Here is an 18,788-nt window from a genome sequence, read left to right on the forward strand (position 1 = left end):
CTTTTGCAGGTGTTTAGAGTTAACTCGTTGATTCAGATGATTAGGTTCATAGCTCGTTTAGAGACCCTTTTAATGATATGCTAATTTTGTGAAATAGGAATTTTGGGTTTTCATGAGCTGTATGCCAAAATCATCCGTATTAAGACAATAAAAGACCTGAAATATTTCAGTTAGTGTGCAATGAATCTAAAATATATGAATGTTAAATTTTCATCATGACATTATGGAAAATAATTAACTTTATCACAATATGCTAATATTTTGAGAAGGACCTGTATAATGTCTCTGCATGAAATTTGGTGCATAGATGATTGGAATGTTAAGTTTACTATATTTTTTATTTTATATTGATTCTGTTACTGTTTTAATGTGTTTTAGCTTGTTCAGCCTGTTCCATCCAACAAGAAGACAAAAAATGGTAATCAGCCTAAATGGGTGCTTTTACATTTGTGTTCTTCATTGTTCATCAATGTCCCACTGAAGCAAATAAAAGCAAACTTAAACGTAATGATAAACTGAATCTGTCAGTGATGCATGGATGTAAACTGAACTCTGCTTTAACCATATAATCGACGACGGAGGCTCTTCCTCCAGGGTCATGTGTATGAGCAAGATAACGTCGTCTACGGCCAGCAGGGAGAACTGTGGGCTTTCCTCTGCTCTGTTGAGTGACACATATACATCTGAGAAACATATATACGTACACAATGAGGAAGTCTGTGGTTGGAGTGCATGTGTGGGACATTGTCCCAAGACTACGTGCTTGTGCAATCAGCAGCTTTCACAGTTTGGGACAGGAAAGCCAACTGTAAATTCACAAAGAGGAACTACAGACGAGACGAGGCAGGGCTTTGCCTCTTGCCCGTAAACCGCTGGAGACAGGCACCAGCTCCACCACAACCCTGTACGGAGGAAGCAGGTATAGAAAATGGATGGATGGAGTTATGAGCTTTATTTTAGTGGTACAATAAAATGACCGTTTTAGTTTTACCCGCCTGCTAAGATGCTTCAGACAAGAAGATCCAGAGTGTTTGAACTCTTGGACTTGGAACCTGCTGTAAAACCTCCAGCTCTCCTTTATGTTTCACAAACAGATCAGGGGATTGGTTGGGGTGAAAAGGTCACTGCTGATAGAGAAAGATGAGCTTCATTGGGCACCAACTTCTAAAACAGATTTTTCTACACTTTGTAACCTTTTCAAAACTTTTACTGATCTGTTTATAAAACATCTGAATGATACATAAAAATCTCATTTACCCCATATTTATATGTCGGTTCATTCCACACGCTTCTGAGCAATGATCTTCATGCCTTCTGGTTGCTTCAATCTGACCAGAAAACTTATTTCCTTCTTAACTGTTTTATTAGAAGATTAAGTACAAATGTTTGGTAGTTTTTTTTAGATGCGCGCACACACACACACACACACACACACACACACACACACACACACACACACACACACACACACACACACACACACATATTCAGGCAAAGCATTCCATGCTGGCCTTTGCTCTCTCCATCTCATGCAGGAAGTTGTAAAATTGAGGCAGTGTCAGTTCTGAAAGAGACAAGAGAAGAAGACAGACTGAGATGAAAAATATTAAAATGATCAGAAATATGGTAATAAATAAAAGTTCCTACTAATGCTCCAAAACAGATCTGGAAAAACATCAGACAGATGTTGGAGATCCTAAAAGTATTTTTGCTGCTGTTTTTTTAGGTTTGGTAGTTCAGTAAACATCACTCTGACTGAACCTTTTCACATTTTGTTGCATTGAAAACACAAATTTCAATGTAATTTACTGGGATTTTATGTGATAAACCAACACAGAATTGTGAAGGGGAAGGATAATGATACACGGTTTGGTTGAAAATCTGATACCAGAAAAGGTGTGGCGGGAATTTTAATAGCCTTGTTTGTTCTGATACCCCCAAATAAAATCCGGTGCAACCAACCAACTCTCAGAAGTCACTTAATTAGTACTGAGAGTCCAGCTGTGTGTAATCAAACTGAGTATAAATCCAGCTGTTCTGTGAAGGCCTCAGATGAAGCTCTTCAGAATTCAGGAGAAGGTAGAAGGAGCTAATCCTGTAAGAAAACCTGTTAGAGGCTGCAGAGACTTTAGACTGGGGGGGCAGGTTCATCTGAAGGCAATTGTCTATGCTGTGAAGATACGAGATGTGCAGCACCTGAGACTACGGATACTGGAAGCCTGTGCTAGCATTTCTCCTGCGGTGTTGCTATCAGTGTGTGAAGAGTGGGAGAAGAGGGTTGCATTGACAATCCAACACAATGGACAGCACATTGAACACATTTTATAAGTGGTCAGAAACACAGCATGATGCTGTCCCTGCTGAAGAAGAACATCTCCACAGCATGATGCTGTCCCTGCTGAAGAAGAACATCTCCACAGCATGATGCTGTCCCTGCTGAAGAAGAACATCTCCACAGCATGATGCTGTCACTGCCTTACTCTTGCATAAGGTCAGATTTGTGGAGTTCATGACTATTAGTTGTCTTGGCTACAGACTCTCTCACTTCAGCTGTGGATCTCTGCAGCTCCTTCAGAGTTACCATGGACCTCTTGGCTACTTCTCTGATTAATGCTCTCCTTGTCCAGCCTGTCAGTTTATGTGGACATTCATGTCTGGGTAGGTGGATTATTGGTCCATCCTCTCCATGTTCAGATGATGATTTGAGCAGAGCCCTAGGAGATGATCACAGCTTGGGATGTTGTTCTAGAACCTAACCCTGGTTTCAACTTCTCCACAACTTTCTCCCTGTCCTGTCTTCTGTGTTCCTTGGTCTTCATGATGCTGTTTTTTCTCTGATGTTCTCTAACAAACATCTGAGGCCTTCACAGAACAGCTGGATTTATACTCAGTTTGATTACACACAGCTGGACTCTCAGTACTAATTAAGTGACTTCTGAGAGTTGGTTGGTTGCACCGGATTTTATTTGGGGGTATCAGAACAAACAAGGCTATTAAAATTCCCGCCACACCTTTTCTGGTATCAGATTTTCAACCAAACCGTGTATCATTATCCTTCCCCTTCACAATTCTGTGTTGGTTTATCACATAAAATCCCAGTAAATTACATTGAAATTTGTGTTTTCAATGAAACAAAATGTGAAAAGGTTCAGTCAGAGTGATGTTTACTGAACTACCAAACCTAAAAAAACAGCAGCAAAAATAAATGGACCACCTTGTAGTTGTGCAACAAGACTAGCAGCTGGAACTGCAGCAAAGTTTTGAATAACTAATTGCTACTTTGTGTTGATTTTTCCCCCAAATCCAAGCAAAACAGATTGAAACTTGTAAATGGTGTTTATTGGTTAAACCACCTTCCAAATCATTGAATAAAGCTGTAATTCTTCTCCATCTGCTGGGGTTCAAGCTCTGACCTCCATTCAAAGTGTAACCCAGACTGGCAGAACTCCAGCTGGTTTAAAATAGCATAAAATTCAGGGAGCGAGATCTAAATGTTTTATACACTCACCCATGAACACATTTTCAGTGGAGTTCCCCTTTCTCACCACCAGTTTCAACTGCAGGACAGGAATACTTGTGGTAAAACAAACTGAACAGCTTCACATCTTTGGATCATTTTCCAAACCTCCTACCTGCAGAAAGATGTTCCCAACTTTTTGAATTTCACTGGTCCCAACCGTCACTGTTCAAATGAGAAAACATATCCCAAGGAAGGAAATACAGATTAATGGAACCATGTTGTAATGCATATCTTTCCTCATACCTCTCCAGACCTCAAAACACTGGAAAATCCAGACTTTTCCAGGACCTTGTAGGAACTCTGCAAACGCTTTATGCTTCAATGTTTTATTTTTTATATGAAAATCATAAAACACCTTTTAACTTGACCGGCATGTTTCTTCTGACTAGAAGTAATACTAATGTTCTGGAGTCCTGACTATGATCTGATACATAATCTGTGGAGGGAGCTAAAGATTTGGAGCTCATCCTCAAAGTTAATCAAAGACCAGTGAAAACATGCAAAATGCTGTAGTCACCATTTTACTATTGATTACTGAGTAGAAATCATTTTCAACAATTTGTTTTGGTAAAATGTAAATAAAAACAGCTTTTTTTTATTGATACTTGATTCAAATTTTTAAATCTATATGTGCAGAGATATGGGATTAATCACAACTCTGCTGCAACTTCTAACACCTATAAACAGATGAAAACTTTAGGTTAAGGATTTAACCCCGGTTCTCTGAAACATGAGTGAGGTATCTCACTATGGGACACGCCTCCAGCGCCTGTCCCCCAGAAGCTCTATTACATTACGCCAGTCTTGACTGGCAGGCGAAGGTGACGTCCGCTCCCATGGGAGGGACTTCCTCCCAGTATAAAAGTCGACGTCACGTAGGCGATCTTCAGTTTAATAAGCACACCTCTTCCTCGCTCCCTGCAAGGAGGGTGATCTGGTGAGATACCTCACTCATGTTTCAGAGAACCGGGGTTAAATCCTTAACCTAAAGATCTCTTTCAACATTCGTTTCGGTATCTCACTATGGGATATTTCTGCTCCCGTATTGCCAGATAAGCTCACTCGAAGACCAACAGATTGCATCTTGCATTCATGGCAATGTGGAACCCACACCCAGAACCGTGTGAGTCAGTGTGGGCCTGGTGACATCCAGTTTATAGAACCTAGTGAAGGTGTGAGGGGTCGTCCAGTTGGCAGCCTCACATATTTCCTCCACAGGTATACCCTGGAACAATGCCCAGGATGAGGCCACACCGCGAGTGGAATGAGCCCGCAGACCTGCAGGGGGTGCAAGGCCTCTGCTCTCATAAGCCATAATAATAGCCCCTACTACCCAATGCGAAAGATGTTGCTTTGTGAGAGGCTTTCCTTTATGTGATGAAGCCCACGACACAAACAGCTGCTCTGATTTACGAACATACGCTGTTTTTCCACATATAACCGCAGAGCTCGTACTGGGCAGAGCGTATGCAGTCGTTCATGCTCCTGAGAGGAGAATGGTGGTGGGTAGAAAGCCATTAATTCAAGGCCACGGCATGGCAGAGCCGTAGCAACCTTAGGTATAAAGGCAGGATTAGGTTTCAGTAAAACCCTTGACTCACCCAGAAACTGCATGCAGGACTGGTTAACCCCCCTGTCTGTTGATGTAAGCAACCACTGTTGTGTTGTCCGTTCTGACCAAAACATGGTGCCCTTTGATAAAGGGCAGAAAGTGTCTCAGTGCCAGCATCACGGCCAGGAGTTCCAGACAATTTATGTGAGCCGTCTGTGTTTGTGGACTCCAAACGCCGTTTACCATCATCCCCTCGTGAGTGGCTCCCCAGCCTGTCAGCGAGGCATCTGTGGTAATTACCTTCCTCGTCAGGATGGTTCCCATGGTAACGCCGGTGTTGAGAAAACCGGGACGCTTCCACCAGCTCAGCGCGCGTGCACATATGAGAGAAACCAGGACGCTGCGGTGAGCATGGCGTGTGGGGCTCAAGCTGAGTGACGCCACCCACCTTTGAAACGAGCGCATGTGTAGACGGCCGAGTGTGATGACCGCCAGCGCAGATGCCATCAGACCGAGCAGTCTGAGGCATAACCTGAATTTCACCTGTGTGCCTCTGCGAAAGAGTGCCAGACAAGCCTGAAAGGCTTTTACTCGTTCCGCTGAGAGGTGCGCTCTGAACTCGACTGAATTCAGGGACAGGCCAATGAAGGTGATTGTTTGTACTGGGGTTAAAATGCTCTTTTCCCAGTTTATTGTGAATCCCAGAGCTGTCAGATGTAAAGTAAGCATCTCGACATGCGTCCTGAGCTCCTCTAAAGACTGAGCTGCAATCAGCCAATCGTCTATATACGTCGCCAGACGCATCCCCCTTTCCCTCAGAGGCGCGATGGCTGCCTCGGTGCATTTCACGAACACACGTGGGCTCAGTGAGAGGCCAAAAGGAAGTACCAGGTACTCGTATATCTTTCCCTGAAACGCAAATCTGAGGTATTTTCTGTGAGGGGGGTATATAGGGATATGGAAATATGCGTCTTTCAAGTCTATGGAGACAAACCAGTCTCCTTGACGCACAAACTTTATCAGAGCTGCGTGTGTTAGCATCCTGTACGAATACCGTCTCAGATATGTGTTCAGAGCCCGCAGATCCAATATCGGTCGCAGACCCCCGCCCTTTTTCGGCACGAGAAAGTATCTGGAGTAAAACCCGTCTCTGCTTTGCTCCTGCGGTACCAGCCGGACAGCTCTTTTGTGCTGCAGGGAAATGATTTCCTCTTGCAGGACGCGAGCGGACTCTCCCCGGGCGTATGACTGTACTATGCCCTTGAAACGGGGTGGGGCTGTCACAAATTGGAGCCTGTATCCCTTGGATACAGTCTTTATCACCCAATCTGACGCTCCACACGCTCGCCACAGCTGAGTGTTGTTTGCCAGTGGACTAAAGGTGCTTCCGTGTAAACACTGCGCAACAGCGGCTGAGGGATCTGCTGTTCCGCTACAACTGTTAGCTGCGTTCCACCCAGGTCTGCTTCTTCCACAGAAAAAGCAGCCTGCTGTGTTAGAGGTAGGGTGAGAGCTCCCCCTTGAGGCCTCATGTGCAGCTGCAGCTGCACGGCCATGTCCTGTCCTTGTGTTATTTTTGACATATTTTTCATGTTTTTTTGTTGTGGCTGCGCCCTCGGCTCCAGGCCTGGATGCGTGCCAGAAAACAACTTTATTGAACATGTTGTGAAGGGGGAAGGTCGTGTTTTTAGACACTGGCATGTGTTTGTGCACTGGTGTGCGCTTTCTGGCCACAGCTGCAGCTCCACTGAGCTCTCGGTGGCTTTGATCCTCCTCCGCTTCGGTCGGCTCTGAACGATGAGCTCCAACGTCGGCTCTGCAGGCCGTTTGAGTTGCCTTGAACGTGGCGTTCTGAACTCAAACTGGGACAGGATGTGTCCTGGTAGGGGGGGTGCAGGTGTCTGGCAGATCCTGCTCTCCCACCCCGAAGACGGCTCCCTAGGTAGCGCGCCTCTTTTTCTTTGCGCTCACAGTAGCGGAAGGGGTCGCTTGGTTTCCCGGCGTCGTCGGGGGAGCGAATGGCTTCCTTCCCCAAGCGCCTTTGAGCTCGGTTTGTTTCCCACGGTCCGCTGACTGCGGCTGAGGCTGGCTTTTGGGGAAGCGGTTGGCCAGTCGAGCCGCCACTTGAGTGAACGGCACACGGGGTGCTGGAGGGGGAGGAGGCTGCGCTTTCCTGGGTAGACACAGCTTTAGCGCTTCACCTTCCCTCTTCTTTTCCTCACAACGTTTTTGCATGGCTGCCACAGTGGGGCCGAATAAGCTCTTCGGGGTCCACGGGGGTGTCGAGGAGCTGGTTCTTCTCTCTTTGAGACAGGCTAGACAGGTTCAGCCATCTAGCTCTCTCCTGAGTGACCATCAGGGCCATGGCTCTCCCGGATGCTTGGACAGCACTTCTGTGGAGACGCAGGCATAGGTCTGTCACCACGCACAACTCGTCCCACAAATCAGCCATTGGTGTGCCAGTCATCTGCTCCTGTAATTCCGCTTGGTAAGCGAGGAGAAGAGATGAAGCGTTTAAGGCTTTAACAGATGCAGCCACCGCCTTGTAGCTTTTCTCATTCAGAGCGGACTGAAAAGAATCAGCTTTGAAGGGAAGGGTGGGTCCTGCCGCTGTCATGGCTGACTTCTGCGATGGGTGCAGGTGAGATGCCAGCAGAGGTTCTACGGGAGGCAGATGTGAAAAACCGCCGGCCTCCATGCCCGTCCAGTCCAGCGCCGACCCTCCCAGGGCGGGGTTCTTGGCGGTGAGAGGATTGCTCCAGGACCGGGTTGCTTCCTCGAGGCACTCGGGAAAGACCGGCAACAGCTGTCTGCTGGAAGATTTGGCTCTAGGAAGCCGCTTCCCCTCATATCGAGATGTGGTAGTTTCGGTGAGGGTTTCCGGCCACTCGATGCCCAGCTTCTTTGCTGCCCTTCTGCAGACATCATGCAGGTCCGTTGCAGTCGGGTTAGGGGAACCGCAGCGACTGGTGTCATCCGTCACCGAGGGCTTTGCAACTGACTGGATGGCATAAGGCCCGCAGTCCAGCTCGTCGTCGTCAGACCCGAGACTGATGGACTCCACTTCAGATTCGGATTCAGCGTTAGCAAGAGTGCTGAAACCTGGAAGTGCGGCCTCGTCTTCCTATGGGTCAGTCAGTGGCGCGACAGCGTCGAGCTGATCACCCCAACTGGCTCCAGCCAAAGTGGGCTCTCTCTCATCAGTACCAGGAAGCTCCGGTGGCGGGGGATTGGCTACCCCCATCATAGGATCAACCTCTGACAGGCTAGCTTGGCGTGCTAGCCTGCGCCGACTAGACTTAAGGGAGAGCCGTGCACAGTGCTCGCAGCTCGCCGGTAACGCCAACGCGTCCTGGGCATGTTGCAGCCCCAGACACGAAGCGCAGACAGAGTGGGTATCTGCCCCAGCTATGAGATTGCCACATGTGCAGGTTCTAGATGGTGGTTTGACTCTGTTCATGGTGAGAACGAGTGCAAGTTACACAACTTCTTAAGCTCCGTTAAGGTTGCAGCTAGTTTGGTGACCAGTTGCAGCGCTGCTGATGGGCGACAGACCAGCGTTGAAAGGGACTCAGAACAGTCGAGCACAGTTATTGAGAAGCGCTCGGCGACCGAGGTGTTAGCTCGCTCTGTAAACAGTTAAACTAGCTCAAGTTACTGTAATGACCGTCTGAGAGGTGCTTCTGGGAGCGAGAAGAGGTGTTAGACTGAAGATCACCTACGTGACGTCGACTTTTATACTGGGAGGAGGTCCCTCCCATGGGAGCGGACATCACTTCCGCTTGCCAGTCAAGACTGGCGTAATGTAATAGAGCTTCTGGGGGACAGGCGCTGGAGGCGTGTCCCATAGTGAGATACCGAAACGAATGTTGAAAGAGAACCTAAAAGGTGTATGAGTCTTCAGCAATAAAACACCAACAGTGAGCAAGGAGACATCTGTAGGTAATCAGTCTATAAAGTTCTGATTGTTTTAACACTTTAAAGCCTGAGAAGCCAGAAAGGGAAGAAGTTTCCCCTCAAATCATTTCCTGAAAGCTACAACTAAGTTTTATGCATCTTACCTCCAAACTTCCACTCCATGTCAACCAGCTGGTTGACCATCAGAGTCTGTCCAACAGCAAGTCTGGACAGCGCAGCGTAGTGCTCCCCCCACTGCAGCATACAGAGGAACAAGATGGTCATGTCCTCACTACAACACATCCCAACAAACCTTTACCACTGAGACATGTTGTTACTGCACTTAGAGGCACCTTGCATTAGCAGAACGTGGGTTTAAATAGTTTTGATGCAAAACGATGATGGCGGCACGCTTTCCTCTGGAGGAAACCGTTGCCAGCACAAGAAGACCCCTGTCCATCTTTTAGAGCAACCAGACTGTTTCATTAGATTGATAAAGTGATTTCAGAGGGACTCTTTCTCACCTTCACCTGTGCTGATGATACATTGATACAATCAAGCTAGCTGATCCGTTGTTTAAAAATGGTGAAAACGTTATGATAAAGTAATCTTTTCATGTTAATAAAAGCGTGTGGCAGATGAATTAATCTGCAGCTAATAACTCTGCACAATAAACCCACTGAAGCTGGTTTTAGTTGGATTTCCACAAGCAGTGCTGATCTGGTCCCAGCTACGCCCAGGTTCATTGGATCTTTTTTCCTGTTTCTATAAATATTAATTAACAGCACCACCTAGGTTCTCAAACACCAACTAAAAGATGATGAAATGCCCCTGGATTCGTCTGCTAAAGCTCTTCAATGAAAGCCAACAGATAAAGTTTGTGTTGTCGCCTGATGAGAACCTAATCAGAACTTCTAAATCTATAAAATCCATAAACTTCAAGTATTTATTCTGTTACCTGTAATGAAAAATGAGCAGCTTTCTCCTCGTTCAGCCCTGAGGGAACAAATAAGACCGTTTTAGTTTCCTGAATAAAGACGTCTCAACATACACAATCATAAGAGAACACCGTTCAACCTGTTCAACAAGGCGAGTTTATTTTTAGGGCATATTTCAAGACAAACTGAAGTGCTTTACTTGATGAAACACTACACTGCAGTGGCACAATGAAGCAAAGTAAGGAAAGGTTGGACAACAGGCTGAAATTAATTAGGTGTGTTTTCAGGAGAGACTTAAAAACAATAAGAGAAGAGGCCTGACTGATATTTAAAGGCAACTTGTTCACCCATATTTCAGGCCTGATCTGTCGTTTCCAGCTGTAGTAACTGAAGCTGTGCGCCGACTCTTGATCGCTCCTCCTCGTAATGTCTCGTACTCGTCATCGTCCGCTTTATCCGGGACCGGGTCGCAGGGGCAGCAAACTCAGCAGACACACCCGGACATCCCTCTCCCCAGACACCTCCTCCAGCTCCTCCGGGGGGAGTCCAAGGCGTTTCCAGGCCAGCCGAGAGACATAGTCCCTCCAGCGTGTCCTGGCCCTCTTCCCGGTGGGACGTGCCTGGAACACCTCCCGAGGAAGGCGTCCAGGAGGCATCCGGTGTAGGTGCCCGAGCCACCTCAACTGGCTCCTCTCGATGTGGAGGAGCAGCGGCTCTACTCCGAGCCCCTCCCGGATGGCCGAGCTCCTCACCCTATCTCTAAGGGAGTGCCCGGCCACCCTACGGAGGAAGCTCATTTCAGCCGCTTGTATCCGGGATCTCGTTCTTTCGGTCATGAGCTAAAGTTCATGGCCATAGGTGAGGGTAGGAATGTAGACCGACCGGTAAATCGAGAGCTTCGCTTTTCGGCTCAGCTCTCTCTTCACCACAACAGACCACCACAGCGCCCCCATTACTGTGGCAGCCGCACCGATCCGTCTGTCGATCTCCCGCTCCATTCTTCCCTTGCTCGTGAACAAGACCCCGAACTACTTGAACTCCTCCACTTGAGACAGGAACTCCCCTCCAACCTGAAGAGGACAAGCCACCCTTTTCCAGTCAAGAACCATGGCCTCGGACTTGGAGGAGCTGATCTTCATCCCAGCCGCTTCACACTTGGCTGTGAACCACCACAGCGCATGCTGTAGGTCTTGGCTAGAGGGGGCCAGCAGGACCACGTCATCCGCAAAAAGAAGAGACGAAATCCTCCGGTCCCCAAACCAGACCCCCTCCGGCTCTTGGCTGCGCCTAGAAATCCTGTCCATAAAAGTTATGAACAGGACCGGTGACAAAGGGCAGCCCTGCTGGAGTCCAACATGCACCGGGAACAGGTCCGACTTAGTGCCGGCGATGTGGACCAAACTCCTGCTCCGCTTGTACAGAGACCGGATGGCCCCTAGTAAAGGGACCCCGACTCCATACTCCTGGAGCACCCCCCACAGGGCATCACGAGGGACACAGTCGAATGCTTTCTCCAGGTCCACAAAACACATGTGGACCGGTTGAGCAAACTCCCATGAACCCTCGAGCACCCTGTAGAGGGTATAATGCTGGTCCAGTGTTCCACGGTCGGGACGAAAACCACACTGCTCCTCCTGAAGCCGAGGTTCGACTATCGGCCGGACTCTCTTCTCCAATACCCTGGCGTAGGCCTTACCAGGGAGGCTGAGGAGTGTGATCCCCCTGTAGTTGGAACACACCCTCCGGTCACCCTTCTTATGAAGGGGGACCACCACCCCAGTCTGCCAGTCCAGAGGCACTGTCCCCGACCGCCACGCAATGTTGAAGAGGCGTGTCAACCATGACAGCCCCACAAAATCCAGAGACTTGAGGTACTCAGGGCGGATCTCATCCACTCCCGAAGCCTTGCCACCGCGGAGCTTTTTAACCACCTCGGTGACTTCAGCCTGGGTGATGAAAGAGTCCAACCCCGAGTCCCCAGCCTCTGTTTCCACCAGGGAATGCGTGATGACAGGATTGAGGAGATCCTCGAGATACTCCTTCCACCGCCCGATAATGTCCCCCGTCGAGGTCAGCAACCTCCCACCCCCACTGTAAACGGTGTTGGCGAAGAACTGTTTCCCCCTCCTGATGCAGCAGAGAGTTTGGCAGAGTCGCTTCGAGGCCAACCGGTAGTCCTTCTCTATGGCCTCACCAAACTCCTCCCAGGCCCGGGTTTTGCCTCTGCCTCTGCCACTGCCCGGCCCACGGCACGCTTGGCCTCAAGGTACCCGTCAGCTGCCTCAGGAGCGGCACAAGCCAACCACAGCCGATAGGACGCCTTCTTCAGCTTGACAGCGTCCTTTACAGCTGGTGTCCACCACCGGGTTCGGGGATTGCCGCCGCAACAGGCAGCGCAGACCTTACGTCCAAAGCTACGGGCAGCAGCATCGACAATAGATGCGGAGAACATGGTCCACTCGGACTCTATGTCTCCAACATCCCCCGGAATCTGGTCAAAGCTCTCCCGGAGGTGGGAGTTGAATACATCCCTGGCCAAGTGGTCCGCCAGGCGTTCCCAGCAAACCCTCACTATGCACTTGGGGCTGCCAAGTCGTTCCGGCTTTCTCCTCCACCAGTAGATCCAACTCACCACCAGGTGGTGATCAGTGGACTGCTCAGCCCCTCTCTTCACCCGAGTGTCCAAAACATACGACAACAAAGTCGATCATTGACCTCCTACCTAGGGTGTCCTGGTGCCAAGTGCACAGATGGACACCTTTATGTTTGAACACGATGTTCGTTATGGACAATCCGTGACTAGCACAGAAGTCCAATAACAAAACACCACTCGGATTCAGATCTGGGAGGCCATTCCTCCCAATCACGCATCTCCAGGTGTCACTGTCGTTTCCCACGTGGGCGTTGAAGTCGCTCAGCAGAATAATGGAGTCCCCGGGAGGGGCACTATCCAGCACCGCTCGGCCCGTAGGCCAAAACGACAGTCAGAGGCCTGTCCCCAACCCGAAGGCGCAGGGATGCGACCCTCTCATCCACTGGGGTAAACCCCAACACGAGATGGCTGAGCTGGGGGGCAACAAGCAAACCCACACCAGCCCACCGCCTCTCCCCGTGGGCCACTCCAGAGTAGAAGAGAGTCCAGCCCCTCTCGAGGAGATGGGTTCCAGAGCCCACGCTGTGCGTGGAGGCGAGCCCGACTATTTCTAGTCGATATCTCTCGACCTCCCGCACAAGCCCAGGCTCCTTGAATGCTGCACTGAGGTCCAATAATACCAGCACTGTGGTTTCTCATTGAACTCCTTGGCAAGGGCAGTCTCGATACTGTGGTGAGCAGGGAAACCTGACTGGAAGATGTCAACATGGCTGGCCATTGTTAAAAAGGTATTTAGGTGTTGAAACAGCTTTTATCAATAACCTTACTGATAAATGGGAGATTTGTGATGGGCCTGTAAGTCTGCAACAGGATGAGTTTTTTTTTTTTTTTTATCAAATGAGCTGCTATTACAGGCAAAACTTTCTGTGGGTAAACCAGGTTAACAGCAGACTTTAAAACGAGTACCTAATGTAATCAGGTCCTCCTTGACTTGATCCGTCGTCAGGTTTTTCTTCAGAGCTCCTGGAGAGAAAACAGCAGAGTCACTTCAACGGCTGGAACTAGAATGGAAAATTATCTCATAGTTTATACTTAGCATGAAAAATAAATAATAATGATAAATTTAAACAGTATATTTATATAATAATACATGCAAATAATTTGTGATGTTTTTAAACCCCAGAAACAGTTTTCGTTTTAAGCTTGAAGCGTTGAACTCCGTTTCTGTGATTGTTAAGAAAAACGCGTCTCAGACAGAAATATAGTCATCACAAACATCTTATTTACTCTTACAAAGGGGGACTCCTGACTCTGATGTTTAATTATAAAAGTGTGGGAAAGTACAGCAGAAGAAAGTAAACCTGTTTAGTTTAATAATTAAAAAGGGAAAGAAGCCCTCAGGTTCTGCTGAAACACTGCCGCCATCAGGGCGACCACCTCCGCAGTAAAAAGCAAGAGTTTAGGTGTGTGTTAACACAATGCAATGACAGCAATAACCTTAGAGAAGAAACAGTTGCTATCCATCAATCTTGGAAGGATTATAAGACCTTTTCCATATTATTTGAAGTCCATCATTCCACAGTTAGAAAAAACAGAAAACATTTAAGGCACCTACCAATCTTCTCAGTAATGGATGCCCCAGCAAATCTACCCAATGCCGGCATGCAACGCTGAGAAAAATGACAAGAGAACCCAAGATCTCCATCTGAGCCCCTGCAGACTCATGAGCAGGCAATTAAAAAAAGAAACGTTTGGCTTTTTTCTGGAGGAGTTCTCAGAGAAAATCTCTTGGCAGCATGACTTCCGTTTGCAAGGTTTCATCTAAATGAAGAACAGAACTTCTGAAACAATGTCCTTTAGACAGACAATAGCTGAGATGTTTGACTATCCTGGACAGCCACCAGAGAGCACTTCAGCACAAACACCTATAACCAACTGTCAAGGATAGTGGAGGAGGGCTGAAGATATGGGCTTGTTTTGTAGCAACAGTACCTGGGCACCTTGCAGTCAGTGAGTGGACCATGAACTCCTCTGTACAATCATGAGTCCTTCTGTCCTACACCTGAAGCTTGGCCCAAACCAGGTCATCAACAGGACAATAATCCCAAATACAGCAGCTAATCTACAACAGACTGGCTAAAAGAAGGAATCAAGGCACTGTAATGGCCCAGTCAAAGTCTGACCACCTCAAGTTCAATGTTGTTTAAATGATGACAGACAATCTGAGTTTTTGTTTACGTGAGACAAGATTTAAAAACATTTAGAACCTTCTAAAGACCAGAACAGTCTTAAACATCTCATACATAACACCCATAACCCAACCTCTCCTCTTAAAGCAGCTTAATATTTGTGGAGGTCTGAGGAACAGTGATGAACAGCCGTTTGTTTCTCCCACCCTGTGGCACCAGGAGGACGCTCTTCATCAGGTTCCTCAGAGGACCAGCGCTCATCCCATGTTCCCCTGCAAATTCTGTCAGCCGCTGCATGAATCTGTTGGTCTGAACAGACACACACACACACACAGATGCATTCATTTGCACAGACACACGAAGGGAAAAGCAATGTTTTACTTCGGTTCACTTAACACAAAATGAGCTCAGTCTCATTTATATTAAAATTGTGTACAAGCGTGTGTGTGTTCACACACACTCACCTCTTTAGGGTCCAGGAGGAACTGGAACAGAATTTCAATCAGATGGCGAAACTGCTGCAGATATAAAAAGCAAAATAAAACAGTTTAATCATTAAAGTTTTTGTTTTTTGGTCATAGTTTGGGTCTGTCTTATTTAGTTTTGATAATTCTGTTTGGTTTGGTTTATATGTGAACTGACACTCTGACCTATATTTTACTCTACCACTGGTGGCGGTGTAGGGTGAAAATCTATATAGGTGTCAGGGTTAGAGGGCATCAGGTGTTGGGATGTGTGGAGGTCATACGGTTTTTTACTTTGTATAGCGAATATCAAATTCCATCCATTTTTAGTCGCTTATGAGCACGTTAGGACCTGGATTCCCTGCACCAGAAGCGACTAAAAATGGATGGAATTTGATATTCGCTATACAAAGTAAAAAACCGTATGACCTCCACACATCCCAACACCTAATGCCCTCTAACCCTGACACCTATATAGATTTTCACCCTACACCGCCACCAGTGGTAGAGTAAAATATAGGTCAGAGTGTCAGTTCACATATAAACCAAACCAAACAGAATTATCAAAACTAAATAAGACAGACCCAAACTATGACCAAAAAACAAAAACTACAAATGGCTCCTATAACTGGCAATGAGTCTTTTACATCACTGTGGAGGAATTTTGACCCACTCTTCTTTGTAGAATTGTTTTAATTCAGCCACAGTGCAGACATTTCCAGCATAACCAGCCTGTTCATCCTTACCTCACAGCATCTCAATCATATTTAAGTCCAGGCTTTGACTAGGACACTCCAAAACCTTAATGTTGCCTTTTTTTTTTTTTTAGATCTGGTTCAGGTTACATTCTTCTACATAACAGAAGTTCTGTGGAGCTTAAGGTCACCACCTGATCCCTGGACATTCTCCTTCAGGCTCCATCAGTTGAACAACCATGTCTCATTGTTTGTAGGATGTAGATTTATGCCAGATGCACAGCTTCAGAAAGTGTTTTCTGTCATCGGTCCACAGAATATTTTCATAAAGGTCTTGGGACCCTCAAGATGTTTTTGGACAAATGTGAGATGTTCCTTTGTGTTCATTTTGGTCAGCAGTGATTTCGGCCTTAGAACTCTCCCATGAAAGAGCCCAATCTCTCCTTCTGGTTGTTTAATTTGTGAACTCTTTCCTGTCTGACAGATGACTGTGACTTTGTTTCTCATCATTCACTCTTGAATTTTAGATAGTTTAGCCTATTTCATGTCGTCAGACAGGTACTGTTTACATTATTTCTTGACCATGCAGGTCTTGGTGTGGCCAGTGAAATTATACACAAAAAGTGGTCTTAATCGCTGATAATATGATTTAAGTTTTTCACATAGGGCCAGGTTGGTTTAGATTGGATTTTCCCAGTGAAGCAAGAAATTTGTAAATCTGTAAGGGGGCAAATACTTTTTCACAGCACTGAACGTCCTATGATGGTACACTCAAGGAGAAAGCTGGCTGTCACATGATTAAAAGTCGTGAAAAAGTCAAAGGTCAGCTCCATGGAGTATTTAAGTATAGGACCACATTTCTAGTTGTTTGAGTCAATTTGAAATGTTTGGATGAGAAATGTGAAAATCTCAGAGGATCTCGGGGCGTTTGAAATGAAAATCATGTTTTTTGTTGATATTTATCCATTTTGATTCGACTTCCTGTCAGTCTTCCATCCAAATCTCCTACATCTATCATCATGCATCGCGCCGAAAGACCTAACAGCTTTCAAAATGTTTACATTTTCAAATAAATCTCATTAGATAACAACGGAACAGGAAACCTGCAGTTTAAATGTCTCCGTGCAGAAACCAGTTCAGTTGTGCATTTTTTACCTGCTCGTCGAATTTGCACAGGTTCTGAAAGTCGGTACCGACAGAGTCCGGTAAAACATCTCTAGCGAAGTGAAGCCGCATCTTTCTGTGGAGCGCTTTATCCCAACAGAACTCCTCCGGTGTGCTGAATGTCCCTACGCAGCAGATTTCTGGAGCCAACTTCCGGGTCCAGCAGTACGCTTGCGCACAATACGTCTGACGCCTCTGCGTCATAGGCGGATCACGGAGCAGGATGTCCATTCTGCATACACCGAGAAACCAGACATTGGAAATACATTGACAGCAGAGAGCAAATGCAGAAAGGTTTTGGTTTGGAAAAGAAACGCGTTGTAAGAAAGAAGTACATTAAAACAAGCCTGTAATTAAAAGGGAAATTAGGAGAGACAGTGGCGAATAACGGCATCTCTCCTTGGCTGAAGTTGTTTGGTCCCAACCACAAACTTAACCACAATTTAATTACAACTGCAAAATTAATATGGTCTAATTACACAGGGCAGATGTGGGGCTTTATTAAATCACCTTTGACACCTTTGTGGAACAATAAAAAATCTAGATTGGAGGGAGACCAGTTGACTGAGCACAGTGGCGTAAAATTGGTATCTTATATCTCACCTATGCGATGGTAAGACACTTTCAAATATATAGTCTACCACATAACCAATTCTAGAGATATGTCCAGTTGTGCAGTTCCTTATCTAAATGCCAAGAAAACCCTCTCATTTGTCCTGCAGGTAGTCCTGTTGAAGCATTGCTATCTAGGTCCTTATTCGGCAAAGGAATAACCTCTAAAATCTACCATTTGCTGCAAGGACAAATAGCTGATCCTCTTTCTAAAGTAAAAAGATATTGGGCAGAAGACTTGGCAGAGGACATATCTTCAGATGAATGGGAATCATGTCTCTCTTATAATAATACCATGTATAAAGAAATAGGCAACAGGTTTATACAATTTAAAATTGTCCACAGATGCCATCAAACAACTACAGAAATGGAATTTAATATGGATCCTTGCTGGAGATGTGATGGTCAAGGTGCCTTAATTCCACATATTCTATGGAGCTGCCCAGCACTTCAGGACTGGTGGACAAGCATTTCTGAGATTATTTTTAGTATTCTGGATAGATTTCACATTTCACCCAAACTGTCCGTGCTTGGCTCAATCACAGGACTCCCGGATTCTCACTTTTCCTCTCATTAAAGAAGATGGATTATTTTGGCTCTTTCCACAGCTCAGCTCAACGCTGGCAGTCTGTAGATTGAGATGTGGATAGATAGATAGATGTTACAGTTGCAGGAAAAAGATTGTCAGTCAAAAATACTTTTAAGTATTTAGATGTTATGACAGACTAATCCTCTACTTTTAAGTTATGTTAAAAGAGTTGCAAATAGAAATATGTTTAATTTATTATATTTAACATAATAAACACAATTTAAAAGGGCTAAAACCACTGAGTGTCTGATAGACCAATGAGAAGGAGATTAGTTCCAACAACAAACACGGATGATTACTGAAAATCATCGGTGTTCATCCAACTGAAGCCTGGTTATTTTGTCTCACATTGATGCTAAACTTGTTGATTTAATTTAGCCTAAGAGGCAGAAATAGAGGCTGATTTTCTTAAGAGGTAGAACAACCTTTTTTATAAAGAAAAGACCCTCCATTTGCCAGAGTGTGAATATTGCTAAAATGTAAAGAAATGAAGAGTAGTTCTGAACTTTACAAAGTACCTTTTTCATGTGTGGATATACAGGGGTTGGACAATGAAACTGAAACACCTGTCATTT

General features: G+C 46.2%; 1 protein-coding gene across 5 annotated transcripts; it reads right to left on the bottom strand.

Moving 5' to 3' along the window:
* Window positions 1–933: 933 nt before the first annotated feature.
* Window positions 934–17,236, bottom strand: commd7 (COMM domain containing 7). 5 transcript variants are annotated; one of them, XR_007040442.1, is made up of 10 exons: window positions 17,004–17,236; window positions 15,154–15,207; window positions 14,896–14,998; window positions 13,467–13,523; window positions 9,928–9,965; window positions 9,134–9,224; window positions 3,633–3,682; window positions 3,509–3,557; window positions 1,258–1,564; window positions 934–1,127 (listed from the first exon to the last, which is right to left on the bottom strand). XR_007040442.1 is itself a non-coding variant. In XM_047380138.1 (10 exons), the coding sequence occupies exons 1-9, from the start codon at window positions 17,214–17,216 to the stop codon at window positions 1,488–1,490; spliced, it is 732 nt and encodes a 243-aa protein (XP_047236094.1). In that variant the 5' UTR covers window positions 17,217–17,236; the 3' UTR covers window positions 934–1,450; window positions 1,485–1,487. The 5 variants fall into 5 exon arrangements, 4 of the variants coding, with proteins under 4 accessions (XP_047236094.1, XP_047236093.1, XP_047236095.1 ...); XM_047380138.1 differs by having other exon boundaries at window positions 934–1,450; window positions 1,485–1,564; XM_047380137.1 differs by having other exon boundaries at window positions 934–1,431; window positions 1,466–1,564.
* Window positions 17,237–18,788: the final 1,552 nt, after the last annotated feature.

The sequence above is a fragment of the Girardinichthys multiradiatus genome, chromosome 1, assembly GCF_021462225.1.
Source record: "Girardinichthys multiradiatus isolate DD_20200921_A chromosome 1, DD_fGirMul_XY1, whole genome shotgun sequence".
In the NCBI taxonomy this organism is placed as follows: Eukaryota; Metazoa; Chordata; class Actinopteri; order Cyprinodontiformes; family Goodeidae; genus Girardinichthys; species Girardinichthys multiradiatus.